The 21,896-nt window shown below is 37.3% G+C and overlaps 1 protein-coding gene across 1 annotated transcript; it reads left to right on the top strand.

Annotated features, from left to right (window-relative positions):
- Positions 1-10,506: 10,506 nt before the first annotated feature.
- LOC120547519 (vasoactive intestinal peptide) lies at positions 10,507-16,881 on the top strand. The gene is made up of 6 exons (XM_039782953.1): positions 10,507-10,688; positions 11,735-11,839; positions 12,121-12,225; positions 13,504-13,629; positions 14,389-14,500; positions 14,915-16,881. Exons 1-6 carry the CDS (start codon positions 10,522-10,524, stop codon positions 14,921-14,923), a joined length of 624 nt encoding a protein of 207 aa, XP_039638887.1. The 5' UTR covers positions 10,507-10,521; the 3' UTR covers positions 14,924-16,881.
- Positions 16,882-21,896: the final 5,015 nt, after the last annotated feature.

The following is a 21,896-nucleotide window of genomic DNA, read 5'->3' on the forward strand; positions in this document are numbered from 1 at the left end:
TGTGTGTGTGTGTGTGTGTGTGTGTGTGTGTGTGTGTGTGTGTGTGTGTGTGTGTGGGTGAAAAAAAAAAAAAAATGTATGAAAAAGAGACAAAATAAGAAAATTTGGTGAGAAGTATTTCAATAATTATTGAATATGTTGTAATAGTTGGAAAATTGGCCTGTTTAATGTTGCCTTTCCAAGGAAACAACAACTAACGCCCAGACAACCATGACAAACACTTCATTATATTCATTTAGCTGCGGCAGGTTGGCTGTTTGAGGTGAGGTCATCCTGCCACAACAGGCGCTCAGATTTCATTACTGCAGGGCTGGTAAAGCATCTATGAGCAACAACTGTCTGTGGTGACGCACTGCAGCCTACTGGGGAGGGACAGTGAGAGAGTCGCACTCTGGTGGTAGCATTCATACTTTGAGAAAAATGGCTTAAATTCTCCAACTAAACAGCGAAAGAAGAGTGCACAGAGATGATGCTCCCATGGTGTTTGCAATGTTTCAGTCCATCGTAGATCTTGCTTAGGCGCTAAGTGAAAAATGCAGTTTATAAATGCATCAGATACACCTGTACAATCTAATGCAATTCAATACTTAAGCCCTACAACACATCCTACCTTTGTGAAGCTCATAATGTTTAAGCATCACAGAGGGTCTCTGATCAATTTCAAGCCTGTAATTAGGGATTATGTTATATTGTATTGAAAGCTGCTTCTAATTTTGTATCTTGCTTCAGATGTATTGTCATTACACAATACAGGATTACTATAAATAATTACTGTAAATGCAAGTACAGCCCTTCCATTCTACAATTACAAAGTAGAATAGAATAATTAAAGTACACTTGAGTAAAAGTAACAACAAAATTTACTGAAGGAAATAGTCAACGCTTACCGTATGTATGTACACACAGTACGTGCATGTGCAATGTGACTGTAAAGTTGAAGTCTAAAGAAAAGAGGAGTAGTGGGACTGGATTAAGGTTGGGTAGTGCAAAGGTAGTCATCAAAACAAACATAAGAGTACAACACGAAAATTACAGATGCACTGTTTCCAGTGCAATCTGTAAAACATACGTAACATGTAGAGGAGAGATAAGTGAGAGGATGCAATAAAATGCAATCAAAAACAACACATCCACTAATTACTGTATATTCACGAAAATGACCACAAAGTTGAATCAACACCTCTACCACAATGTCAAAAGAACAAAGCATCAGCTTCACAAATTTGGGATTAGATACATCATCAGTCATTGGTTCAAAAAGGCACTAAACCTTACTTTATTTGTTGAGATTATCTTCGGGAAAAAAGGAAAAGACTTTCTACAATGATTTTTGTAACATGCAGTCCATAGTTTATGACCGTGCATTCTCAGAAGTCGTGTGATTCCACTAGAAAAGACCTCTCAAGACATTTTGACATGTCATAGCAGAAAGGCACAGCTGCAACTAATGATGGCTCTGTTATATTCAGGTGTGCTGGTGACCCAGAATGCACAATAGCAGAGTACCACCTAAATGGAATGCAGCCATTACGTATTATGTTACAGTATTACTTGCACCAGTTTGATGAGCTAAAATGTCTGCAGTGAAGAAAGTGTGAGCATTCATGAAGACTTTACTCTGGTTTGACGCTATGACACCTCCCCTTACCCCAGAAAATCTTTTAGGTGACACATCAGGCATGATGCTCCAAGACATCTACTAAGTAATTTTTTTAATCAGTGATTAGATAGATAGATAGATAGATAGATAGATAGATAGATAGATAGATAGATAGATAGATAGATAGATAGATAGATAGATAGATAGATAGATAGATAGATAGATAGATAGATAGATAGATACATAGATAGATAGATAGATAGATAGATAGATAGATAAATAGATGATAGATAGATAGATAGATAGATAGATAGATAGATAGATAAATAGATAGCGCTAAGATTTGCTTAAATATAAAGTGAGTTACAAATAAAATGTATCATTATTATAGATAGATAGATAGATAGATAGATAGATAGATAGATAGATAGATAGATAGATAGATAGATAGATAGATACAGTAGATAGATATCATCCAGTGTCGGATGACGTCGTTTCCCCGAACAGAGAGAGCAACGTAATCTGATTGGTCCCCGTGAGAGCCGGACCCAAGTGCATCGTGGGTAAGGTTTTTGCTGGTTAATGAGAGCTAATGATTGAAATGTGACTTTGTATTTGAGTGTGTTGTGCACTAATTAAAGTTTCTAGATGGCATTGCTGTACGTAATGTCTGCCAGGGGGCTGAATCCAGGCCAAATGTATTTATGTATTTAGTTCATTTAGGATGCAATGAAGAGCTCTGGTCGCCTAATTGATCTGTTCAGCTGTACAGGAGGCCGCACACCAATAACAAGGCCTCCATTAAAGGGACCTCCAGGGAGCCGGGCTCTGATGAGTGTGTGGATTTTGTGTGTGTGTGTGTGTGTGTGTGTGTGTGTGTGTGTGTGTGTGTGTGTGGAAAAAAATGGAATTAGTAAAAAAGATGAGTCCCTATTTGTGTGTGTTGCTCTGCTTGTTTGAAATGAAATATAGCTAAATTCTAAAACCATGGAACCATGGACTCCTGCAGGATTGTGTGTAAGGATTAGTTATTGTGAGGAAAGTATATTTTGTTAACCTTTATAAAGAATAGTTCAACATCTGGGGAAATACACATATAAATACACGCTTTCTCTCTGAGAGCTGGATGAGAAGAATGACACTAAGACCAGAAGCACATGGAGAAACAAAAATAAACTGCTAAGTGTGCAACAAAAAACAACAAAATTGATCTTGTTTGTTTAATGCGTACATAAACCGAAAATGCTTTGCTATTCCTGCTATTTCTTTTTATTATTAGACCTACTCTCCCTGATGTTTTTAAAAAGCTCTGACTCATGTCACATGGCTGCGAAGCCACCATCACTTGCAGTTGAATCTGAATAAAATTAATTTTCAATCAATTCAGCTAATTTAAAAGGAGTTAAATACTCTAAGTGTGTTTGGTTTGGTTTCACTTGTTTATAAACTGCTAACAAATATGTAACACAGCAAGAAGCTAATTTAAGAAGGCTATTTATATGGTGTGACCACAAGTTTAACTGTGGGGTTAACCATCTTGGAATAATGCATTAACATTCTCAAGTTGGAATAACGTGAGGTGTGTGTTCTTCCCATACTGCTCATATTGCATGAATGCAGCATTATGTCAGTCACTCTGCTTTAGAGTGCCAGGCTAGCGTTTTTCCTACTGCTTCCAGTCTTTATGCTAAGATAGGCTGACCATAGCCTAACTACAGCTCCGTACGTTACATGACATTCATATCAATCTTCTAAGTTTGAAAAGAAAGCAAATAAAAATTTCACAAAATGACGAATTGTTCTTTTGACTTTGACAAAATTGTTGTAGCGTTTTTCTAAGATAACAAATACAACAATACACTTAACCACAGTTGTTACTTGCCCAAACCTAGTAGCTAAAATGGTAAAAATGGCATTTATGTCCAGTAAATGCTATTATCCTGTTCATCTGGGAGAAAGTTATGTTAACACTTTTGGGTCGTAAACACATTATTTGCATTACAGTATTAATGCCGCTCATTTCCCAGATTTCATCCGGCTGTGTTGACCCATTGTCTCCATTTTCAGCTCTGAATGCAGCCTGTCTCCTGCTGCAGTAAACCAGGTTTAGCCATCAGGGGAGTTTAGCTGTAATTTATCAGAGTAATCTCCTCTGGTTGTGGATGGCAATCCATCACCAAACCCAACTGGGTCCTCGCTGAGCCAGGAGCAGAAGCGTATTCCCACATGGGAGATGGAAACCTGTTTGACACTGGCACCTATGACGACATTTCAGATGAGTGTAAAGGCCTGTCATTTTTTTCTGTGGAGGGATGTCTTGATACAGTCGTCACTGCACAAACACGATTAGTACGATGGTCACTTCCTTCATACAGAGAAGTTACTCGACATATTTTAACACACAGAGATGCATTTTCGATATGTTTTTTTAACTCTCTTTTTATAGTATTTCTCTCTCCATCACACGCACACAAGCATATAAGATTTTTAGTTAACTGTGTTAATGGTTATCACTGTTCACACTACATGCATCAGCAATTATGTGTTTAATATGCACATACAATAGAAAGCATTCACACATTTCATGTCAGTCTTGGACATGAAAGGCGAGGCAATGTTGAGATTCAGGATGAAAAGAAATTTAGGCTTATTGTTGTTTTGTGCCAATAAGATTGTATTTATCATACTGTTATGTTACTTTTTTTTTATCAAGGTGATATTTTAATCCTGTTTTTAAAGGATTTCTTAATCGTAAATTGAACATTTAAACTTTTTTCTCATGAACATGTATATGAATGTGGATGTCTATTACTGTGTATTGTGATACAGATCTTGATTCAGATTAAAGAGTTCCAAAGATTTAAATGTGAGTTTAGTTTAGTTTATTAGTTTATAATGTTGTGGATAGTCCCCCTTAATTAACTGTACAGTAAAAGGAGCAGCTTTAGCCTCAACGGCTAATTTCCAGCTGTAGTCCCCGGCCAACTGACCATAGGCATCCTAAAATACAATGGTTAACATATTAAAATGAGTTTCATTACATCTATAATAACAGCAGGCCTAAACAAAAAGGGTTAAAACATACAAAGAAGTGGCACACAAACAAACAAGCACAGATAATGTCAATGCCATTAAAGCAGTAATAACACTTTTAGAAGACCATGAAGCTTTGATAGTGGTATACGCTCTCTGGGTCCAGCTTTGAGCCATAGCTTTAACTATAATACTATTTTCATGTCTCTAGATGCATTTTAAAGGCATGTGAAACAGTGATCTCAGCTCAGTTTCTATGTATAGAGGATTGGTAGCAGCTCCAGGCAAGACTCAAAGTTCAATTATATATATTATGGTTCGAAAATATACAATTGTTAGAATTTGCACGTACGAAAATTTGCAACCAGGCCAACAAGAATACTTCTTTAATCAATTAGTCATGCAGCATTTCAGCTCAGCAATAATTTTACTATTCAGCATAACTTTAAACTGCTTGCAAAGACAACTGTTTCTTAACATTATCTAACTCTACTAGGAACAATTTTTTTTTTTTTTTATCGTGAATGTTAAACTTTTGTACTCTCTGATGGCCAACAATTGCTCCCTTGGCCAGTTTTTATATTTCGTAGTTCAAGCGTCCTACTGCAAAACAAATGAATATAACATTTACACCACATCAGAGTCTCATTTTGCTGATTTGTTCGCTCTGTGCGTGTATATTATTGTATGTTTGGCGTCTGTAGCCTTTCGCAAGCTCGGCCTGTAAATAATAGCTTTCATTTGAACAACTTGCTTGTATTTTCTGTCTAATTTAATTTAAATCCTGTTTTTATTTTTATTTCTGTTTATCTCTGCCTTGGTTTCTGTCTTTGATACAGTCTCTCTTTCACGCTCTTTCAATCCTTCCATATCTACACATGTCACATACACACACATACTGTACATACATACATAAGAGAGAGAGAGACCCCAGTGAGTCCCGTCAGGCTGCCAGCAGTAATCTGCCATCACAGTCAGTTTGCTAATTGGATAATGTGGTGCAGAGGAGGCACTCAGCAAGCCAGGGGATTCCCCTCATCACACTGACTGGTGAGAGAGTCGTGATGCAAAGTGTTTGCACCATTTGGACCTAAAAGTAGATTCCACTGGTGCTCTCCACCACATTTTATTTTTCTAATACAGACAACTTTGTTCTTTGAAAAAAGTCTTTAGTGACCTTAACATAAATCAGTAATAATAGTACAGTGGTAGTAATAGTTGTATGAATAGCATTACTAAAATAGTTGTAGTAGTAGAAGCAGTAGTATTACAGGTAGTGGCCATTGTAGTACAAGTCACTAAATGCAAATTGGTTTGTAATTTTTGCACCACTAAATCACAATATCGTCTGACCTTTAAAGAGTACTCCACTGATTTATCGTTGCGCTCCTGTAACATTTTCGGACTCATGATGGACAGTTGAGTAAAAAGGATCAAAATCGATGCAGCAGAACCAGAGATGTCGTCTATTTCATTCCACACATACTACAAACTGTATGTGATGGTGTGGCACTTGCAGTCAGTGGGGTATTCAGATCCTTTACTTAAGTAAACATACCAATACCACACTGTGACAATACTCCACTACAGTACTAATAAAAGTATATAAGTATAATGTGCATAATTTAGGCTACTTAAAGTATCAAAAGTACTCATTCTGCAATAAAATGTTCCCTGTCAGTGTTCTACTATTATATATGATGTTTCTGGATTAATATTACTGCTGCATTAATGTGTATGTTGCATTTTACTACAATAGATGTTGAAGGTTGAGCTACATTTTAACTTCTGTATATATATATATGTATATATATATGTATATATATACTGTTGGAGAGTTAAATCTACAGCAATGCATCACTATGAGATCATCAAATGTTTGTAGCATCACTGTCCTGTGAGAACCGCGTATCTCTAAAAAGTCAACTTTTCACAGTGTCAGAAAAACAGCCCTGTTTTCAGTTTTGTGACGACAAATTTGGATTGTGGAAAAAAGTGTATGAAAAAGTGTAGTCTGAAAAGTATCTAAAGCAGGCAGATAAATGTTTTGGAGAAAAAAATAGAGTAAAAAAAGTGGAGTAAAAAAAATTTCAGTGAGTCAGCATGCACAATACCAAGGCCTCTCCTAAGTGGAATGCAGCCATCAGTAATGGTTTTGAATACACCAGTGCTTTTCCTACTATGACAAGTCAAAATGTTTGCTGTGAAAAAGGTCTATACACAATGCACAGAGAACAGAAGGAATGGGGGAATAGTGGGGGACTAATGGGCCTCTTTTTTGACCCATTGACCCCTAATCCAGCCATGACAAGCTAGGTATAGAAGTATAGGACCTGTTGAGTATATTTTCTTGTTCTCTGTGTCGTCCTGCATACAGAGGTAAGGCGGCCTGTTACTCGTCTATAGGAACGTTTTCTTCCTACATTCCATCAACATAATAACGCTGATGTTTCCTCCATCAGCTTCCTTTTCCTGCAGGGATCTGTGTCCAATCACTGCTGTCAATTAGACCAGCTCCTTCTCCCATGGACTTCTGCGTAATCTACTTTCTCTCTGGACTGATCACATTAGGGTTCAGATGGTGCCATCATGGTTAAGGAGAGGGAGGAGGGGGAGGAGAGGGGAGGTCATCTGCTGACTGGGAGGAGATATCAAAGACCCGGGAAGGCCAGAGATGCTGTTGTCATGACGTTGTGGTGAATAAAATGTGTGCTCATCATCAGGTACGCAACAACAAACGCAAGCAAAACTGAATCATATTTCTCAGAAGACCTTTTTTCATATTTTTCATCATATATCTCAAATTACTTTTTTAAGTTTTCAAATATGATATTCAGTTCTGTGAACACAAAAATGTAACTCACATCCATTGTACCAAAAATCTGTTGTTTTTTTGTTTGTGATTTGAGTGAGCTGACTCTTTAATGTTGATGGCCAATGGTAAGCACAAAATGTCAAATCCAAACCAAATGCCACATCAGGTTTAAAAATGAATAATGAGGGGCGGTCTTTAGCTCACCCAGTAAGAGCGTTCGCCCCATGTTGGCTGAGTCCTGCATTAGAACGGGTTCGAATCTGACCTGCGGCCCTTTGTTGTGTGTCATCCCCCATCTCTCTACCCCTTTCATGTCCATCCACTGTCTGTACTACTAATAAAGGGAAAAGCCCCAAAAAATGATCTTAAAAAAATGAATAATCAATGTTTCTGAAATGGACAATACATGAAACTCTTAACATTGCATTAATTGACTGAACTGATTGTTTGCCACTTGGGACAAAAAGCTATACATTTTGTTGCCAAAATGGACAGTCTAATCCGCCCCTAATTTGACTGGGCAGGCAAAAATGTTTTTGGGCGGCTTTTGGTAATTTGGGATACTTCTTGTGCCATTTGGGTGTTTCTTTTCCAACCAAAACCCAACCATCCGCCCCTCTTCTTCTCTTAAAAAGATAAAACTCAGGATACCATTAACACAGAGGGAGACTTCATAAGAAATACTAATACAGGAAACACAAAAAAGGCTGTAGTGAATACTTAAATCTTGAGTTTGTTGCATACAAATTGTCAACATAATGAATATGCAGAATAGACAAAATATTATCCATTAGTGATACTTATGGAAATATTAAAACTGTTGCCTGTATGTTTACATATTTTATAATGTAACATAATTTAAAGTTGATAACTGTTTATCTTGTAATCTCTTTATCTGTTTAATTTAACACCACTATTATCTCTTTGTTCTGGATGGATGAATGGATGGATGGATGGATGGATGGATGGATGGATGGATGGATGGATGGATGGATGGAGCGCCGACTGACGTCATGGCTAATTCACTGTGCCATTCCAGCAGAGCAAATCAGAGTCATCAGGGACACTGTGGGTGGATTTAGAAACACGTCAGTCCTGTGTGGTGTTCTTTTGTAAAAGCCCAGCACAAGCTGAAATAGAAAACCTTGTCATTAACATCCTCTAAAATGATGTATTTACCTAAAGTGATAATCTGCAACATCCTTGTGTTTTTATTCAGCACTGTCTGTGGTGCTCAGTGTTTACTTCTGTGGATATAAACAAATGGATATTAATGGCTGTGGTAGGATTTTGATAACATTGATGGAGAATTAAATATTTGTGTCATAACAGGACAATACACATTTTTGCTCAAAATTATGGTTAGAAACACATCTCATTCAGTCCATAACTTTGTATTTTTATGACAAGAATCAGGGCCATTACACAGTGAGGTCCATATGCTCAGGTTGGCCTGTGATATAACATTTGTCTTTGCCTTATAAAACTGGAGAAAGAAATAAGCACAAATCTGACAAATCTTTGTATGTATATATATTTTAAGACAATAACATTCTACCACATATGTCCAATGTCTCTGATAACTCGAGGTCAGTGAAAACTGTATAAAACCCATCAAATGTTAACAAATATCCACTAGTTGGCAGAAGTGTTCATCAAAGTCTTGGTTCTTCGTTAGATGATTTTTTACTGATATTTAGTGTTTCAAATGTGACATAAACAGCAATATATTTCTATGTAATTACTTGCAAATTTTACACTGATGTTTCGGCTGGATGACTGGAAAGATGGAAAGCTGATTTAGTTTGAGACTGAAAAGGGGTAAATGGTCTCTAGGTGTGGGCTAAAACAAAGCAGAGTGGTGATTGTTACATGTACACAGTTAAATTTACTCTTAGTGCCAACTTTGTTTAAGGAACTGGAAAGCATTTTGGCAGTGAAGAAGGTTAACGGTTCAAGGATCTGATCCGGATGTTTTGGACCCATGCTTCACATAAAAACAGAATATAAAAAGACAACATCTACGACACATCAACACAATAAATCACAAAGCTAGAGCAGGAAAATGGAAATCCATACCAAGGACACATGTACAAGAGGGCAAATGTGCAAGTTTGCAAGTGTGCAAGGGTTCAAGGAATGCAGTCAGAGTGTTATTTGCTATTACAAGCATACCAATAGCACTTGGGATGAAGGAGACCTGGTATCTCTTAGTTCTCCTAATGTGTGCCCTGAAACGATATCCTGAGGGCAAGCTAACTCCTTCAGGAGTGGATGGTCCTGGCAGTCCAATATCGCAGTAGCCCTTCTAAGGACCTGCCTGTTATAAATGTCCAAGAGCTAGGCCTAACAACACCTTCCTGAAATCTTGATGGGCATTTCAACAATACTTCCAAGTCTATTCTTCTTGGAAAGCTTTAGATTTCCAAACCAAGCAATAATACAAAAGATTAAAACAGATTTCAATGAGACATCTGTAAAAGAGAGTCATCATCTCTGAAGAAACAACCTTTCTGTAGAGGATTTTCTAAATGAACGCATTCCCCAAAGGAAACATTGGACCATTCTTAAAGTTTATTTTAAGATCATTTTGTTAGCATGACAAAGAGAGCCTTCCAAGTTCATGATTTCTCCACAGCACAATCATCATTATATGTAATAAAAAAAAAAAATCAACATAATAAGTTATTGTATGCCATTTTTTCTTTAAATCCACATACATTGTAGACATGTTGAGGCTTTACACTTTCAGTTTAGCCTATTTTAGTAGTTCTGTTGAGTGGCCCTTGATTGACTCTTGAGTTAAACTTCTCAGATCTTTCTCCCTTCCTGGTTAAATGCTGCAGCTGACCTGCACTGTGACTGGAGAAGAGCCCAGGGAAAATAATCAGATGATTCAAATCCATCAACCCTGGTATAAAACTTCCTACGATTAATCAGAAGAAGAAAAAAAATACTTCCCACTAATTTCACCATAGGCCTGTTTGGTTCCGACCATGAGCAAAACCATGATGACGGAAGCAGCGAACTGACGTCTAAGGCCCTGATCGAATCTGATTTCTCCTCGTGCTCCATGGGAAACATCCAGGTGTATAAAACGGGAGCAGAGCTGAAGGCGAACAGAAAGAGAGTCAAGAAACATCGGGTCAACAGAGTGGAGATACAACAGCGGCTCGAGATCAGGACTTTGGAAAGCGCAGCGGACAGAACAAAAAGCAGGCAACTTTCTCTAGACCACATGTAAGATTTTATATTTACATAGAAATTATTTTAGAGTTTCTTTTTACATGGTACGTTTCGGCGGTCTCCGTGTTTGGTCATTTTGAACTTGATGGTGGTGATTTTGTTCTTTTTGCGCGCTCCAGCCAGGTTTGGGATAAGTCTTTCCATATGACCGAATATTGAGTTTTACGTCGAATAAATTGCCCTAATGTAAACAGCAGCTCGACACATTAAATGTGGTTTGTGGTCTATGGCAACATAATTGCAGCGTCCCCGCGCTGTAATAAAATGTTTAGTGCTTGCTTATGTCGGCGTTGTGCGTAATTACGCATTGGATTCCGTTAAGATATTAGTCTTCTCTGTCAAAATTCACCTTCAACCGAGGAATTTGTCAAAGATCAATATATCCTAGCAGTTCGTCGTGGCTAAACACCCTTCTGTTCTGTTCATTTCCAGTTGGCAAGGACTGCATTGAGAGTCAGAGAGTTGAATCAGTTAAAGACGAAAATCCAATCTGTTTTGTATGAGCTCTAATAGACGTAGTCTGAAAAAGCACACTTGAGATTATAATTTTTTTATACATTTCCACAGTTAAATTTACTATGATTATTTTTTGGGGAAGTGGAAAGCGGCAGTGAACTCATTTGAGGATTAGGACGTTAGAAGCTCAAAACATTAGATTTGGTTTATGGTCTCTGGAGGGGAAACAGAGTGTCTCTGGTATGTAAAAATAGGTTTTGTCCTTGCCAACCGTGCGTAATTACGCATTGGGTTCTGCTGCTTTCTGTTTCTCACCATTAGCCTACATGAGCGTTTTACTAAAGATCAATGTCCAAACAGGTCTTCGGCGCTAAAGTACTCTTCGATTTATTATTTGCCCCGAGCAATTAACTACTTGTTAATGACTTGACTGTTCCCCGTAAATTTAAGATGAATAATAGAACCTACGTTTTAATGAGTAGAAGATATAATAACCTACATGATCCCGGTAAACTGGTGGGAAAAGACCTCCGCATTGTGTTCGGGTTACAGGAACAATAACCCGTTTTCGTTTCCATCCTCAGGTGTAAAGCGATGTTACAACGGACCGGCCCCCAGCTGCTGTTCCTAATAGCCCTGTGCAGTGTGCTGTACTCCCGGACTCTGAGTCTGCCATACACATCCATGAGGTGAGAGAAACCTGTATTCTTTTCATCTAAAACTGCTAAAAGGGGAAACAATCCAGCGCTGTATGATTAGACCTGTGGATGTAATTTGAGCATGTATGTCTCCGGACTCATTATTCACCGTAACATCAAACGCGATGCCCACCATTACAGCCTATTACAATACCTTCCGAATTGAAGATTGTGCGCGTCTATTCGACATTGTTCTAGCCTTATTTGGTGTTTTTATGTAAAAGTGTAACTCAAGTGTAACTTCATTTTAACTGTTCTTTGGTGCTGTGCAGACCGACGAGACACGCAGACGGTCTGTTCACCAGCGGATACAGCAAACTCCTCGGACAGCTTTCAGCGCGGAGGTACCTGGAGTCACTGATCGGAAAACGGGTCAGGTAGGTGACTGGAAACCAGAGAGCTGGTCGGCAGAGGACGAGGCTTATTTAAAAGCTCATTTGTCATAGTCACACCAAATTGTAATTTGGATTTTAATACGAGTTTAAAGACTATTTCAAACACCTTTTCACTTGACAGCTTTTTGTAAGTCAAGACACAGCCAAAACCAGGTCTGTAGGCTTCATAATAAAACCAGAGATCAAAAGTTGTTTTTTTTAAACCTGCTTTCAAATGTATGAAAAAATATTTCTAGTTTTGATAATTGAAAAATGGGGAAAGCCAGCATCAGCCTCTTTCTGATGCACACTTATTTAAAAAAGGAACCATGAGACCAATTATGTCTCATCCACTTCTTGCAGTGGAGAGTTTACAGTTCAAAACTTGAAATTAAAAAAGTAGAAAATAAGTGTAGATAAGATGTAAATGTATGCAGAAGTCTGAAATTCCAGCATGTCAGCTTAAAATGATTTTTTGGTAATTTCTCCTTAGAGTATAACAAATGGTGTATTGAATGGTGTATATGGAGAAAATATCAGGGTCTGTCTTCATTCAGAAGTTAACTCACACAAATCCAAAGAAAACACCAAGTATTTTTTAAATGTGTGTTTTAGCAATGAAGTACTTGACTATGCACCCCCAACCCCCTATTTTGGCAATTAAATTCTAGTCTACTTAGTTCTAATCATAACACAGTTCAGAAATGCGCTTGAAAAGTAGTCATGAAGTTAATGAAGTTTGTGATAAAACAAACAAAAAATTTTTATTTTATTTTAACGCCATCCTTAAATTCCGTTAGTTATAGAAACAAATGAAATACAAATGAAGTAGATGAAAGTTTCTTAAAAGGTTTTGATATTTCTTGTCAAAAACACATTTTGCAACTTTTACGTCAGGGGAAACCTTTCATGTAGAGAAGTGATTTTTTTTTTTTTAAATGTTGACAGTTGAACAACAGAGGACCGACTGACATTTACAATGAAAAGACCCGACCTGCTTGATGATGCATTTTGTAATTGACTAAACATTTTTAAAGGTTAATTTATGCCATTACCGCTTCATTACACGTTTGTTATACAGCCAGGAGGGATTCACACACACACACACACACACACACACACACACACACACACACACACACACACACACACACACAGAATAAAGATACCATGAATAACTGCACTGACTTTGCATTGGAACCTGCTGCCCTCTGAACTGTGGTGACGCTCTAACACCTTCATTATTCTCTTTGTTTCTTTTATGGTCTCTTTTCTCTCCAGTGACGAGCTGATGGAGGAGCCAGTAAAGCGCCACTCAGACGCCATTTTCTCAGACAACTACAGTCGCTTCCGCAAACAGATGGCTGTCAAGAAGTACCTGAATTCAGTCTTAACAGGAAAGAGAAGGTAGGCATCAGTCCTCCCTACATTAACCTGTACATCTCTGTGTCATTCTCTCCCTGAAGATGACTTTAACATAAATAATATGATGACTTATTGAAAGCACCTGAAAACAGTTCATGAATCTTTGGCATTGCTGACAACACCATACCTTCTTATTTAAGTCAAAACCTAACCCTCTTGAGCATAGTTTTTTCTCCTTAACAGTTTGAGTTTGTTCGTCGCTTGTCTTCCAGGTTTGATTTTCTGATAAAAGAGCATGTACATGAAACACTATTTAACAGCTAACATGGGATTTTTCATCACTATATGAAAACAGCACAGTCATAAGTGATGAAAAAGACAATAAAGCAACAATCTCTGATCCAAAACAACACCAAATCTAATCAGCTGATTATGGCACCGAGACCACGGCAAATCTGCAACCTGGAGTTTTTGAGGCACCTGGCTTGAAAAATAAACAGACAGTTAAAACACTACCAACTTTGCTGAATATGTAAGCTTGCGTATTTCAAACAGAAATTAAACTCACATTGCTTCATACATAAATAATACAAGTACAGTCACATAAAATAGAACAACAATAAAAGAAATGATAACTAAAGTCATTGGAACAAGATCATTTTAAAAACTATAACTTGCAGGTGGTTCTGTTATATTTTCCATCATGTTTTGTCTGATTGTGCCTTAGAATTTCACACTTCTGTATTTAAAAAAAATCTTACACAATAAAAAAATTCATATTTATTGACTTTTTACAAACAGCCTAGAAGATGCTGGAAACAGCGACCTGGAGGAGTCCAGGAACGAACCCAACAACTTCCAGGAGAGCTACGATGACATCAACGTAGATCACCTCCTCAACAACTTTCATCTGGTAGGAACACACACGCACGCATGCACACACACACACACACACACACACACACACACACACACACACACAAACACACGGCTCTCATTGAAATAATGCATTCCCTAGCCCCCAAACCTTACCTTAACCTTCACAAATACAGAATATGCCTAACCCCAAACAAAACCGCAATTCATCCTAATTCATATTTTAACCCTAAACAGCACAAGTGGACATTCAAATGGCTAGCATGGACCAATATTTGACACTCACACATTTAAGGATGCGTGACTTTTGCAACAAATCTATAAACGAGTAGAAGAACGGAAATAAAGTGGTGGAGATATATTACTATATTAATACTATAGGATTTTCAGTTGTTCTAGATCAATAACCGTCTTATGTGTCCATTTTCTTCCCTCTCCTGTTTTTTTGCAGCCACTTTGAGGAGGGGCCTGCGCTCGAGTGAAAACCTCAAGTCATCCTCATGAAACGGCTCATTCCAAAACCAACACAGTATTAATCCAAAGGACACTCGAAAGTCAAATCAGCCAATGATGATGTGTTCTCCAATGTGGTTATCTATCTATTCATCCACACAGTTCATGTTTACACTGTATATATACAGTATATATACTATAATATATAGACTCTTCGGGCAGCACTGGGCAACATGCGTGTCCACGTGCACTTTGATCAATCAGCATTTGAAAATAGCAACTGGCAACAATAAAATAGAAGTACCACATTTACTTTCTTTCTAAGACCACTGTTGTTCCATTAACTTTCAATGGAACCATTTCTCTCCTAACAACTTTTTAAAGGAACCACTGTCCTATTCAAGTTGAGTGAAATTTGTCCCATCAACTTTCAGTTATGTAAACATTTGACCCATTGAATGTCAATAGAACAGCATTTACTTTCAGTAGTGTACCTTTCCCATTGGTTTTCAGTGGATCTACTGTAACTTTAGCTTTAAGTGGACAATGTTTGTTCCGATAACTTTGAATGGAAAATATGTCTGATTGAATTCTCATGAATTTTCACTCACAAAAATGTTCCATTAACTTTCAATAGATAATGTTTCCAACTTATCTTCAGTGGAACGCTAGAACATTTGACTTTCAGTATCACTTCCTTGCTTAAATTTAAGTGGAACAAACTGTAACTTCAACTGAACCATTGCTCTATTTACATTTAGTAAGAACACTTACAATCACTCTCTTTACACTCACTTAAAATGGAATTCAGTGGAACATTTGTCACATTTTGTTTCAAGATTAAACTTGTAATGGAACCATTTTACTGAGTAACTGTACTGTGTAATGGGACTACTGCCCTATTCAATTTGAGTGACTTTCAATAGAAAAACCACCCCTTTTGAAATTCAGTGGATCTTTAGCTTTAAGTGACCAATGCTTGTGGAACATCTGTGTGATTTAATTCTGACTCACTTTCACTAACCAATATTTCCATTAACTTTCAATAGAGCACTTGTACGGTTAATCTTCAATGGGACACTAGCACCATTAGCTTTCAGTGAAATCACTGATTTATATAAATTTCAATAGAATATTTGTCACATTTTGTTTCAAGTTTATTACTATTACTACTATTACTATTAAATTTCAATGGAAATATTTCTCCCAATAAAGTTTTACGGAACAAGTGTTCCATTGAATTAAAAGTGAAATTTATCCCATTAACTTTCAGTTGAACATTTGACCTGTTGAACGTCAATGGAACAGATATAGTTTTCATTTATCTATTTTGTTTTCAGTGTAACTACTATCCTGTTAGCTTTCAGTGAAACATATGTCCATTTAACTCTAAATGAAACATCTGATTGGATTCTGATTCATGTTTGCTAACCAATAGTTCCATCATCTTTCAATAGAGAACTCTAGCACCATTGGCTTTCAGTGGAATCACTGCTTTATAAAAAATTCAGTTGGCCCATTTACCTTTAATTGAACAATAGTTGCATAAAATTACAATTAAACTCAAAACTCAATTTATGCATTCATTTATGTTGTTTCATTAGGATGCAAGCCTTCCATAGATGCTTTGTTCTATTACACATGGGACAATAAATTGGAAAGTTTCATCATCTGTTGTGTTAAATTCAAATTAACAGTTGTCCCATTCATTTCCAATGGTGCAATCATGATCTATGTGCTGACCGAATTGCTTTAGAGAATCAAATATGGTCATTTAATGATAAAAAGAGATACAGGATCAAGAGCAAGAGGAACACACAAATGGACACAGATGCATATAATCACTTTATACTATTCAATATGTAGAGCAAATACATTATAACTGAGCATAGCCCTGCCTTTAGCACATATAGTGATGTACACCACTCACCAAATAAAAGATGTTGTTTTATTTTTCAGAGCTGAGTCTTTTTGTCTGACTGGTTGTTTAACAATTGGTGTTTTATGAGATGAGTTTCATCAGTGTGGGTTTTTTGAGAGATAACATGTAGAATTTAAGCTGATGGTTGATACTTTGTGCTTTTGGCAGTTTTACTTCTCGAACGCATTGAAACATACTACAGAATTAAGTATTTTCTCTAAAATGTCATTTTTGGGGTGATAAACAGTCTTTAAACAATCATGAGACACTAAATCTCTCCACTGAAATTTATATTTGGGTGTTCAGTAGCCGTTTAAAGTAGAATGCCAATTTCAATATTATACAAACCCATCAACTGCTATGTAGGCTATATTTATTCGAATTGTATTAATTCAGCATGTATGTATTGTTTTAAAACAAACATTGCTGTCCTAGGTCAGTTAATTATAGTTTCTATAGTACAATATAGTTTAGTGTTATATAAACCAATAATACTATTGAAAAGGTTGTAAAGGCAGTGGCCGTGTATGCTTCAAATCTCTTTTACAACAGTTTTCTCATTTGTTGCACCATTAGATGATTTGTCATGCTGTTTCTAACTCAGAAACAATAAAGATTTGAGACTTGAACTTTTTTTGTGATGGACTCTAGAAGAAAATGTGAAGGGAGAAGAAGAATTGAGCAGTAGGAAACACAACAAAGGGATTGTGTGACTGAATGGACAGCACAAGAACTTCAGCACCCTGGACAGTGACATTCTGCCAGCAGTTGGATATTGGCTTAGTTTGTTCACAGATTTTTTCCTTTTTTCTCCTAAACATTTTCTTGTTTTAAATCAGTTTTGTATGACCTTCAGTTATACTTTCTGAAACACTTCCAGGAACCAGAACCAGGACCGGTGAAAAACAATGGGTGATAATATTTTAGCTCAGGCAGGTCTGCAGATGACATAACTGCTGTCAAACCTGCTACATTTAAAGGAAAGCTCAAATCAACTGGGGAGTGGAGAAGAAGGCGGTTGCTGCAAAATTGCAATACTACATGCTGTTTCCTCAGAATAAGCTGACATGAGGAAGTGTTAACAACCAGAAACAAAGATGAACAGGTTAGTCAGTAGATTTGTTTCTCCCTCCCAGCATCTCCTAGCATCATCTCTCAGTGTATTTCGTCAGGTTGTCATTTCTACTGATGAGAAACTAAGTCCAGACTTATTTTTGGGGGCCAAGCAACGAAGCTGCAAGGCCCCATAGTGATTCTACTTATTACACATATTTCCTCTGCAATGGGAGTCTATGGCAGCCCATTGAACCGTACAGTAAAAAGTTGTGAAATTTGGCACATTGATTTGAGACAGTCCCATAATTCATTTCACCAAGTTTTAGGTCTGCACCACAGGCAGTCTAGCGCCACCAATGGGTCAAAGTTGGCATTGCATCCATGCGATTAACGTTTGAACTGTATGCACGATTTTGAACATCGAGATATAGTTGGAATCCTTGGATGATGCCGAACTCAACGCACCCCATGATTTTCAATATCCGCCATGTTGGACCTTCCGCCATATTGGACTTGATCAAAAACACTAAAATATGTTCACAGGTCACAAAATTGGTCAAATTTTCACGAAACTTGACACAGATGATCTTCAGACCATGCCTCACAAAAGTTATTCCATTGCGTATTGATATTTGATATTTTGAAATTGATGGCGGAGGAAACAGGAAGTGAACTCATATCTCGGCAGTCTTAGTACATAGGTACAGGGCCCAATTAGGAAGAGGCTCAAGAAATTTGGTGATCTTAGACCTATAAGGGGCGCTGTAATTAGCAAAATGACGTTATGGCCTATAACGTTTGATGTGTTTGGAATTACAACTTACTAGCGGTGTCTGGTAATACTGTAGGAGGTCCTAAGGCCGACACATGCAAATTTGTGACGTCAATGTAATTGATCCGGCCGCCATATTGGATTTCATCAAAAACACTAAAAAGTTTTCACAGGTCACAAAATTTCTCAGATTTTCACGAAACTTGGCACAGATGATCTTCAGACCAAGCCGCAAAAAAATTATTCCATCGCGTATGGATATTCGAAAGCGTTTGCCCGTCACAGCCAATCGGAATCAACGGCAAAGCCGCTAAACAGGAAGTGAACTCATATATCGCGGAGGCTTTCACTATCAAAACCAATCTCAATACTTGGACTCATGACCCAATTAGGAGGACGCACAATACATTTTGAGTCTTTTGACAACTAGGGGGAGCGCTATAATCACAGGAAGTAGGCTCATATCTCTGCAATGCTTTCACCAACAGAAACCAAACTTAGTATATGGACTTGGGACCCCATTCTGAGGACACACAATAAATTTGGTGACCTTCGACCACTAGGGGAGTGCTATAATCACAGGAAGTAGGCTCATATCTTGCCAACGCTTTCATGTATCGAAACCAAACTTTGTACATGGCCTTAAGACCCAATCCAGAGGACGTAAAATAAATTTGGTGAATCTCTGACCACTATGGGGGTGCTATAATCACAGGAAGTAGGCTCATATCTCAGCAACGCTTACACGTATCGAAATCAAACTTGTTACAGGGACTTGGCACTTGATTGTGAGAACGCACAAGGACATTGGTGTAATTTGGCCTCTAGGGGCATTGTAACAAAGTAAATGATATCTCAGCCATTCTTTATCCAATTACCATCGAAATTGCTGTGAGTGCTTGCTCATGCCATGGCAATGCCATTCTTGCTAGTGTACTGCTTGGCCCCCTCATTACTGCTTGCAGCTATATTTGTGTATTGTTTTTCTCTCTCCAGAGGTTAAAGTACTGAAAACCTATGACAGAAATGTGGTTTGATAATGGTAAGGATAAGGCAAATGAACAAAATGGCTTAAAGTTATGGTCAGCTTCAGGTTAGAATTGGAGAAAACTTTAGAAATGGAGTTGGAAACTGAATCTGTGCTGTTCCAATTAAAGGATGCATCTGGTGTTTTCTATATTTCTACAACAAATCCCATGAAAAGAGAAAAAAAACTGGGACATCTTTCTTTATTACCATGAATAAAGGCTATATTGTTTAGCTACAGTCTATCCTACATAAACTGTCCTGCCTTACTAAATACTCACTAGTGCACCAAATGTGTTTTTATCCGCGACTGAAAAAATGGTCCCTAATAAAAGCACTATTTTCTCTTGTTCGAGTACGGTTTACTAAAAACAACAGTGGACAGCTGTTTTGGGAAATAATTTAATGAAATAATACAAGTACAGTCACATAAAATAGAACAACAATAAAATAAATGATAACTTAAGTCATTGGAACAAGATTCAGTCATTTTAAAAACTATAACTTGCAGGTGGTTCTGTTATATTTTCCATCATGTTTTGTCTGATTGTGCCTTAGAATTTCACACTTCTGTATTTAAAAAAAATCTTACACACACACATATATATATATATATATATATATATATTTATAAAAGATTTACCCTGAAAAGATTTTGTCAGCAGTAAACCCAAGCTTTGCTTCAGTACAATATGATTTGTTACAAAACAACTGATACAATCAGCATATCCAGAAAACACCAAACAGAGCTAATGATAAATAGGTAATAAGCTGCTGTGATGAAGCCCAGATTTTGATTCAATCATGTTGTCTGTAATTACACCCTCCTTATTCCTGACTACCATGTCGCCAATGAAAGGTTTTTTCTGTAGTACATCTGTGTTGATAAACATGGATCAAAATGTATGTGTACATTTTATTGATATAATCACATTGCAGCCTTCAAAGTCAGTGTAATATTACACCTTTAATTCCTATTCAGCCAGCCTTCATAGTTTTAGTGAAAATATATCATTGGATACTGCTAATGGACTGCAGGTTAGTTGTGTGATGTCTAAAGGTCTGAAAGTACCCATTTCAGTCATGTCATGTTTCACACCATTACGAGACTTCTCAGTTTTCCAACTGTGAGTTTTTACAGCTCTGCTCTGTAATGGCTCCCACTTTAGGAGGACGTTTTTACCAGAAACAGGTGATGAAAGACGTGCAAATGGACTTTTCACTTCTGCCCTGTTCTTCACATATTTGTGACATTATACATTGTTTTTCTTGGTTTCTCTCATTAATTGCTTCATGTCATCTCAGGATGACTTAACCTCACTGGACCCCACATGCCTAAATGCAAAGTTTAAGTCATAATCTGTGACATTTACCTAAAGGTCTGTTTTGCTGTTTGCTATCTTGACTGCTTTGACACAAAAGTGATTCAACATATATGCAGTTCATGAGATCTTTTTCCATTAGTGGCTCTAATGCTAAGTTTTTGGTGCCCTTTTCTGCAATAAAGAACATTTTTTAGACATGACGCACCTCGCGGCTTGTGTCACAAACTCACTCATTCTTGTTTAGCGGGTGGCAAATTTACCACAAGATGGAGCTCTTTGGTAATTGTGAGATCTGTTCTACACATGCCAACCTGCATCAGCTATATGAAGGAAAAGAACCTTCAACTAGTCTTGCAGATATAGACATGTTGATGTCGCCACCTACTGGTATGTCATTGCTGCAGTATTTTCTTTTTTTTATAAGGCTGCTATTTCGAACATTTTGTTAATTCATTTATGATCTATTCACATTCTTAAATATCTGTAAACCAACCTTAGACAGATTAGAAAAGGAGGCATAACTGTAAATGTTCTGGAGAAATTAGAGGTCAACAGTAGATATATACATTATTTAATTAACACAGTTCAGATATTCAGCATCAAAGACCCTGGTCAGTCAATACTGCAAGTGTTCTTTTATCGTTTTCTTTGGCTCTCTTTTTCAGGTGTGATTTTTAACCCCTTAAACTACTTCTCTTTTTACCTGTAGGCTACTACCCCAAGGCATGTTTGCAACAAAGTCACAAAATTAAGCAAACAAATAAAAAAATGCAATTCCAAACAATTCTTCTGATTTCATGCAACCAGGGTTTCCTCCTCCAAATGACTACATTCCAGTGTTTATGTTAAAATGTAATTGCTCACTCTCTCTGTTGTGACT

The sequence above is a fragment of the Perca fluviatilis genome, chromosome 19 (genome assembly GCF_010015445.1).
Source record: "Perca fluviatilis chromosome 19, GENO_Pfluv_1.0, whole genome shotgun sequence".
Lineage (NCBI taxonomy): Eukaryota > Metazoa > Chordata > Actinopteri > Perciformes > Percidae > Perca > Perca fluviatilis.